At 40.4% G+C, this 9,154-nt stretch overlaps 1 protein-coding gene across 1 annotated transcript in view; it reads right to left on the bottom strand.

The window, feature by feature from the left end:
- The window catches only part of LOC143281640 (uncharacterized), a 25,247-nt gene extending 16,473 nt beyond the window's left edge, over positions 1 to 8,774 (bottom strand). The window contains exon 1 of the mRNA XM_076586887.1: positions 7,832 to 8,774. Coding sequence (XP_076443002.1) covers positions 7,832 to 7,889 — 58 coding nt within the window. The 5' untranslated portion in view covers positions 7,890 to 8,774. The remainder of the gene's footprint in view (positions 1 to 7,831) is intronic.
- Positions 8,775 to 9,154: the final 380 nt, after the last annotated feature.

The following is a 9,154-nucleotide window of genomic DNA, read 5'->3' as shown; positions in this document are numbered from 1 at the left end:
TTTTTGACTAGTTACACGTGACTAAATGCCTACGTTGACCGAACTACGCCATTGGTCAGTTCCATACTAGTAACACACAGTTAGTAGCGGGTTACGACCATACTAGGCTCTTCCGTCCGAGCAATGCAAATGGCTCCTGGTGGCTATTGTCGGACACGACTATCATACACGCATGGTATGGTATGGTATGGTATGATTTGGTATGGTATGGTATGATTTGGTATGGTATTGCATTGTATTATGTGTCTTATTTCCAGAGAGAGCGCATCGCAATACGCACATAGGTACCAGTGACCTGTTCTCTGTGGGTGCGTAATGTACTCAACTATGTGAGTTTGATTTTCGTTGTCATTGTTGTTGTTGTTGATGCTGTTGTTTTTGACTAAATCGTTTGCCATGCCACCAAGGACAACAAAAATCTTTTGTTGCCGTAGCGACTAGAACGCAGTACAATCCGGCATTGTCCCGTGTCCTTGCCCAAGTGTTTTAAATACACTGGGTCAGCAATCCACGGTGAATGGCATGAAACCAAAACTAAACGAAACCGATTAACACCAAATTAACGCACTCAGTACGGCCAGTCCTCTCTTCTCCTCTACACAGACCCCTCGGATGTCCGGTGGGTGTCTGAATGACCCAACCTTTAGCTTCCGTCGTCAGAATTGTGGTATTCTTTGTCAATATTCACCTCTTCAGTATAAGAGCCTTCCGCTTGCAATATTTTGATGATGATAATTGGGGTGAAACGCTGTTAACGTCGTCTCTTTCGCCGTTCGTATGGAGAGAGTTAAACAATTCAAAAGGGGGAGGGTCTGATTCAATGGATATTTACATTATTACTAGCCTTTAATGTCTTTAATACAAGAAATCGTTTTCAAAAATAAAACTGTTGGGTTGTCGCTTGGATTTCCTATGAGGAACATTCGTTTACTGAGATCCGTGAATTGTTTATCAAATAAATTAAAAAAACAAAAAATAAATAAATAAAATAAAAGCAATGGAGAAAACACTTCTTGTTGTTGGTCAAAACTTTCGGTCCTACTTGTTTGTTTGCTTGTTTGTTTGTTTGTTTGCTTATTATTAATCTTCATCGATGGACCGACCAGCTGAAGCAGAACAACGGACGAATAGACTTGAAAAGTTGTGATTATTATTGTTCTTGTTATTATCATTATTTTTGTTGTTTCCATGCCCCTCATCTTTATTACCTCATCATCAATATTATCTACAAGAAGAAGAAGAAGAAGGAAAATAAGAAGAAGAAGAAGGAGAAAAAACAAATCAAAAAAATATAAAACAAAAAACAAAAAAAGAAGCAAACGACGAAGAAATCACGTTCAAAATAGGCAGCGGGAACTGACATTAAAGAAAAGAAAGGTTTTTTTTAATCTATTTATTTATTTATTCATTCATTTATACGCAGTCCGAATATCAAATAAATGAATATGTTGTGGAAATAAAATGATGATACAGTGCAGTATAATGCAATACGGTACATTACAGTACAGTACAATACTGTACCTTTTTTCTTTCTTTTTTTTTTTCAGTTGGATTCTCAGCCAGTTAAGTCGAGCTAAAGTCGAGGAAGGTGGCAGAATGGTTAAGACGCTCAGCTGCCAATACAGAGAGTCCGTGAGGGTGTGGGTTCGAATCCCGCTCTCGCCCTTTCTCCTAAGTTTGACTGGAAAATCAAACTGAGCGTCTAGTCTTTCGGATGAGACGATAAACCGAGGTCCCGTGTGCAGCACGCACTTGGCGCACTGAAAAAGAACCCATGGCAACGAGAGTGTTGTCCTCTGGCGAAATTACGTAAAATGAAATCCACTTTCATAGGTACATAAATATGTAAGCATGCACTCAAGGCCTGACTAAGCGCGTTGGGTTATGCTGCTGGTCAGGCATCTGCTCAACAGATGTGGTGTAGCGTGTATGGATTTGTCCGAACGCAGTAACGCCTCCTTGAGAAAGTGAAACTGAAACTGAAACTAACAACCTGTCCTGTGTGAACGAACATAACAGGCGCCGAGAGGTGAACCAGGAAGGAAGGAAATATTATTATATATAAAAGCAATTTATTCCACACACAAGGATTCATTGTTCTGTGTACACTTATGGTGGAGGGGTTGTAGTGGGAGAAGGTGGAAGGGGGAGGGGGGTACTCGACATGGATTAAAGACTGCGTGAGACGAGATAGCGTGGTGGTTGTGTAATAAATAGTAAGGGGTGAGAAGGGGGTGGGGGGTGGGGGGGGGGGGGGGGTAGGTGGTCATGGGGAGAATTTCAGTTTTAAAATTAAGGTGTAAGAGCATGCGGACATATCTATATACGTTACACCACAAGTGTTAAAGAAAAGAAGAGAGCAACAACAAAAGTAAATAAATAAAAATAAAATAAATAAATAATAAAATAAAAAACGAAAAGAAAGAAAGAACAGGAAAAAAAAAGACCCAGAAACCGCACGAGACGAGAGAGCATCAGTATCAGTAACTCAAAGAGACGTCACTGCGTTCGGTCAAATCCATAATACGCTACACCACATCTGCCAAGCAGATGCCTGACCAGCAGCGTAACCCAACGCACTTAGTCAGGCCTTGAGACGAGAGAGTGTTGGTGGCTGTGTGATAAATAGTAAGGGGCGGTGGGAAGGGGTTGGGGTGGTAGGTAGAAGAAGAAGAAGATGATGATGATGATGATGATGATGGAATGAAAGAAAGAATGAATGAATGAATGAATGAATGAATGAATGAATGAAAGAAAGAATGAATGAATGAATGAATGAAGACGACGACGAAGAAGAAGACGACGACGAAGAAGAAGATGATGATGATAATGATGATGACGGTGACGGAATGAATGAATGAAAGAATGCATGAATGAAAGAATGACGAATAAAAGAATGAATGAGTGAATGAATGAATGAGAGAGAGAAAGTAAGAAAGAAAGAAAAATAACAGGAAATGATACACAGCATGTCCAAGTTTACCGCTATAACTATAGGAATTCTACCAGAAGCAAAGCAAAAAACAAAAACAAAAAAAAGCTTTCGGCGTCATGACTACTGCAGAAGGAGGAGGGAAGGGAGGAAGAAGAAGAAGAGGTGGGGGGGGGGAGGAGGGGGGGGAGAAGGAAGGGGAGGAGGAGGAGGAAGAGGTGGTGAGGGAACTAGAAGGTGAGAGAAGGAGTGTCAGTTGGAAGGAGGTATCACAGCGTGAGGAGAGATCCGTATAATATACACTGTACCACAATTGTTGTTGAAGAAAAAGTAAAAGAAAAGAAAAAAGAAAAAAAAAGCAACCGAAAGACAAGGAAAAACAGCAGATGCCCGACCTCCGCATAAGCCCAACACGCTGATCAGGTCTGGTGAGGTCATTGAGGGGGGATAGAGGTGATGGAGGTAGTGGTGGTGGTGGTGGTGGGAAGCAGACTAACAGAATATGTAATATTGCAGTATGTAAGTGTATACAATACGACATCAACAGTGAGTGAACAAACTGTACACATGTGTCGAAGAGCAAGAGCGAGTGTATCGGTCTACGTTTTGTTTCAGTCAAGGTGGTAAATGTGAGCACGACTAAAAATCAAATGTCATGCTTGCATCACCACACTCTATATAAATAAACAAATAAACAGATAAATAAATAAATGAATAAATAAATAAATATTGATATTAAAGTCAAAACCCAAATATTTAACCAGTCCCATTTTAAAGATAACCTAAGGTTTGTTATATTATAAGCATAGAACTCGGACGAGGTCTTGAGAACTGAATTTACCGTTGTCTGGGGCGATTATTTCACATCAAACTGTGACTGAATCAGTTCAGGAGCGCGAATGTTTATATAAAGTGTGTGTAAGTGTGTGCTGGAGGAAGGGGAGGGGGGGAGCGTGGGGGGGGGGGGGGGGGGGGGGGGGGCGTAATAAAATACAATGACGAGAATAAGCTTAATCTTGTATACGAACGTTAATATGTTTATAGATACTACCGGCCTAATACGGGTAAGACCATATCTCGAGAAACATAGTTCAGTTTCATCTTCTGGCCTCACTGTTTGTTAATTTCCAGTTGAAAAACCACCGAGGCAACCATGTGTTTGTTCTGAATTGTCCATGTGTTCAAATGTGGATTGTTCAGGATTAATTAAAGAGGCTATGTCAGACTTGAATAAAAGCTTATTTGTGTTTGCACATTTCTTCTGTCTTTGCTGCTGTGTGCACATGTCAGATGATCGGTATAAGGGCAGACCCGGCGTTTCCTTTTTTGAGGAAGTGTCTGGGTTTGTTCCAATGTACCTTTTATTTACCTGTGTGCTAGCTGAACTGGTAGCGTAAGCAGCACTGACTTGAAAGTTGTGTACCTTGTGAATGGAGAGAGTTACCACTCTTTACTATTTGTTAATAGTTCAGTTTAGTTGTAAAATTCCGATTACTTTCTTCTTCTTCTTCTTTCACTTTTTTTAGTTGTTCTTGTACAAATCTCTGTTTTATCTGAATAATTCTTATTTTACTTTCTGTTGATCTTAATTATTAATTCTTGTTTTACTTTGCATCACTTAAACCGTTTTTAATCTTTCCCATACTAATACACTTTGCTTACAATTTATTAAAATTTTGGCGACGACTTAAAAAAAAAAAAGCTTTTTTTTTTAATTTTTGCTTATGAAGAACTACAACTAACAAACAAAAAACAACAACAAAAAATCCACCTCACTTTACCAATCCTTCAATGGAGAAATCTTACACTCTACACATGGATTGAAAAAACATACACATAAACCCACCCCTGCTCGCATTTAAAACCTTCTATGAACTAGAATTGAACCACAAGACCCGTTCCGATCTCAATCCAGGATAAATTTTCCACTTCATATCACAGGTCGTGTAGATGTATATCTATTTCGCAGACGCTGTTTAAAAGAATAATAATAATAGCAACAACAGTAACAATAATAACAGTAATAACAGATAGTGAAATAGACGCAAGAGAAGCACGATGACAACAACAATAATAATAACGATAACAATGATAATAACAATATTGCGTCTTCATATATACTGCGCTGTCGCTTCAGCTCTCAGCGCAGTTAACAATGCGTGTACAAGTGTCACGAATAACACACAGGTGTTTTGGTTGTTTTTTGTTTTGTTGTTGTTTTTGGGTGTGTTTTTTTAAATAAATGTTAAAGATGTGAACTCGCTAAAAACTTTTTTTTTTTAAGTGTAATATCACCTATAACACACACACACACACACGCTTCATCAACTAACAACTCCCCCCCCCCACACACCCACTACCCCCTGAAAATTGAAAGTGTTTGGTTTTGTTAAAATAAATGTTAAAGACGTAAACTCGCTAAAAACATTAAAAAAACAAACAAACAAACAAAAATGTAATATCACCCATAACACACACACACACACACACCTCATCTACTTAACACCCCTCCACACTCCCTACCCCCTGAGAAGTGAAAGGAGAAAAGAAAATATGAATGAATGAAAGCAATACACGGAAAAAGGAAAGAAGAACAAAAGAACAGAGAACAGAAGAAGAAGAAGACGATGCGGAATAAGAAAATTAAGAAGACGAAGAAGACACTTCAACTATATAGATATCGCTTATCGTGTTGTGTGTGCAAGTGCATTTTTACACATTATACGCTGAATGTAGCTTTATACAAACGCTTTTGTTAACATGAATAAAAATAATAAAGTAATAACAAAACATCATAGGACCACACACATACACACACACACGCACACCCATCTATTTATGTCAGCATATATAGTGGATTAAGGACATCGTGTTTCACCCAGAGAGGTCCTACATCGATCAGCTTTCAATTATGGACGAAGACTCAAAAAGTAATTACAGTAGGAATACATCAATAAATAATTCCAGTATGTGTGTATTCAAACTATCACCCCAGCTGCCTGTCTAGCTGTCCATCTATCTCACTTTAGCTACCTGGGTATCTATCTATCTATTAATATAAATGTGTGTATATACTTGTGTGTGTGTGTGTGTGTGTGTGTGTGTGTGTGTGTGTGTGTGAAACTTTGAACAAAACCTCAAGATGAAATCATATCGGGGTGTTTTTTTTGTTTGTTTGTTTGTTGTTTTTTTTTTGTTGTTGTTTTTTCTTTTCTTTTTTTTCTTGTTTTTTTTTTTTAATCAAACTCAAAAGAGAAAATCACAAAAAAAAGAAAAAAAAATCCATGTCAAGAATAGTTGAGTCCACGTCTATAACAACAACAACAACAACAATAGCATCAAGAGCAATGGCGATAAGTGGATTATATCCGTAAACGCTATCGGAAAAAAAGGTGTGGGCCCTATGTCATGAATCATCACACTGCTGTACACAGGACTGGTGCATATCCTCGAATTCAACCAACCACTGTCCACAGGTTTATCAGAAAAAAATCTTTATAAATCTTAATAATAAAAGGATCTTTTGTTCTTTTATTTCTTTTTTTAAAGAAAAATAGTCAAAGAGTACTGATCTTCGAATTTATTTTCTATTCTCTTATTATGTATGTTTTATCTAGTGTGTTAACACAAAATATGTCTTCTTCCATGAAGCAATCATGTGCTTTTTCCTAAATACACATGATTCTGAAGAAATACACACACACACACACACACACACACACACACACACACACACAAACGCAACTTACATAATAAGGACTAATTAAATCAATCAATAAATTTCTCTCTCTCACACACACACACAATTATATATATATATATATATATATATATATATATATATATATATATATATATCACTTTATCCTCAGCTGGGGAAATCATGGAGGCCTATTTAGACCTGTCTCTGAAGTTTATGCTTTTTACTATCACCATGACAGCTGTCAAAAAAAAAAAAAAAAGAATTACTATGTTATTCGGATGATAAGCAAGGCACGAAGGTTTCTGTCGCGTCATAAAAGAAAACGAAAACCACACAAAAATCACAACAAACTTATTCGTGATGCATAAACATGACCAAAAAAAAAAAAAAAGAAAAAAAAAAAGAACAAAGTCTCTGACAAGAGTCCAGTTTAGTGCCATACTGCGACATTCGACAAAAAAAAAAAAAAAAAAAAACTTCCATGTTCCTTACACACTATTGTCAGTTGAAGGGAAAAGAGTTTATTCAGGCATGCCAACAACACATCACTGATGATGACAATGTTGATATGATTGTAACTGTTTGGTTTTTCGTGTGTGGTTTTGTTGGTTTTTTTGTTTTTGTTTTTTTTGTTTTTGTTTTTTGTTGTTGTTTTTTTTGAGTTTTTTTGGGGGGTTTTGTGTGTTTTTTTGGTTTGTTTGTTTTGTTTGGGTTTTTGTTTGTTTGTTTCTTTGCTAAGACATTGGGGTTTCCCATCACTAATCTTCTACAAACTGCATGCTAGTCATGTGAAGACTTCAGCGCTACCCAATTATCCCTACTTCCTGCTTTCCATGCGAAGACTATCGGTAAAATATTTTCCTTGTAAATTTCATATCCTTGAGCCCCCATTGGCCTAATCGGAAACTGACGTCGAAGACTCTGTCAGGATCAATTCTGACCATGGAATGGCATAATCATCTATGGTCATAATTATTGTGCCGGATGAGCAGTGGCAATTTGTTGTGAACCTATTTTAGATGTGTGTGTGTGTGTTTGTGTGTGTGTGTGTGTGTGTGTGTGTGTGTGTGTGTGTGTGTGTTTCTACTGCATGTACGCGGAGGATGTGTCTCCACCAGCACACGAGAAAGAGGCGAAGACTGAAAGCGGACGGCAGTAAGACAAGGTATAATTAGACATCAGTGAACTGCTCTCACCTTTGTAGGAGGCGAAACTCTCCAGCAGAGGGTAGGGGGAGATCTGTGTCACAGGCATAGGCCACTCGGGGGGTCAGTCCAACCACAACAGGTAAAAAATAGGAAGAAGAAAAAAAGATGAGTCCAGTCGACTCTGATCAGAGACGGAGGAAAAACCAGCTGTGAGGACGTGCGCGTGCAGTGTGCACACAAGACACACACACGCACGCACGCACGCACGCACGCGCACAGACAGGCACACCGACACAGACACCTAGTTCGGTAGCTGCTAATCACTCAGGCGTGTCCGAATTTCTGCAGCGACACCTTCATCACTTACCTTACCTGTCCGTTACAGTTACGCTCCACTGCACTGGCATCGTTAAAACGCATCATCGACACATGTCTTTCCTTCTCCCCCCCTCTATCTCGCACACGTTAAGGAACCCAGATGCACATTAGTGTCGCCGGAGCAGATTTTTAGTCCTGAGAAGTGACAGGGACGCTTGCTGAACGGAAAGCCAGTGCCCGCCGACCCTTAGGGGAAATTCGTAGGAGTGATTTCTGGAACTGGGTCGTGGGGTGGGGATCGGTTAGGCTTTGCGGCGCTACAGACGTGTGTTGTTGACAAACGTTGTCTGAAGATGATATCCTCAAGTTTGTTCCGGGTCGATTTATGAACTGGGAACGTGCAGACTTTGCCAGGCGATGTCAGTGACCCGGCTTTCCACAAACAACTGTGTAGTGAGTGCCCAGACTTGGGGGCTGCAGTCTACCTGTGTGTGTGTGTGTGTGTGTTGTGTGTGTGTCAGTGTGTGTGTGTGTGCCTACCCGGGCTGCGCCAATACCAACACGGGCCGTGCACGATGAAGTTTGGCCAACAACAATAACTGAACACACATACACACACACTAACACCACCAGTGAGAAGGCCAGTCAAGCGGACAGACGAAACACCGAAGCAACGGTGCTGTGTCGACTGATACGGAATATACCCACAAAACCTGTCCAGAAGCAATATAACTTAGGCCCCACGGCGGCGAGGGTGGAGCCAGCAATGCAAATGAGATCATTGATTGGCCCGCGCCTCTCGTAAGCTCCGCCCAGCTGTCAGCGCCGAGGCGGAGAAAGTGACGGGCGGGTGGAGTGGTTCTGGCGATGTTGGCAGCCACCACGGACCAGCGCGGAATGGTCGGCGCAGCGCTCAGCACGCTCTGACAGTGGGTGGTCTCAGCCTCCCGCCCTGTCCGCCCGGCCCCCTCGCGCACAAGAACTGTCAGTCTTCGGCCGCCCGTGCGTCAAAGCGCGAGGCGGGCAGAGCACGCTCTCTCTCCTGGAAACGGG

Source organism: Babylonia areolata, chromosome 4 (assembly GCF_041734735.1).
Source record: "Babylonia areolata isolate BAREFJ2019XMU chromosome 4, ASM4173473v1, whole genome shotgun sequence".
NCBI classification, from domain to species: Eukaryota; Metazoa; Mollusca; class Gastropoda; order Neogastropoda; family Buccinidae; genus Babylonia; species Babylonia areolata.
Note: the sequence above shows the minus strand (reverse complement) of the source record. Positions and strands in the feature narration are given on the sequence as shown.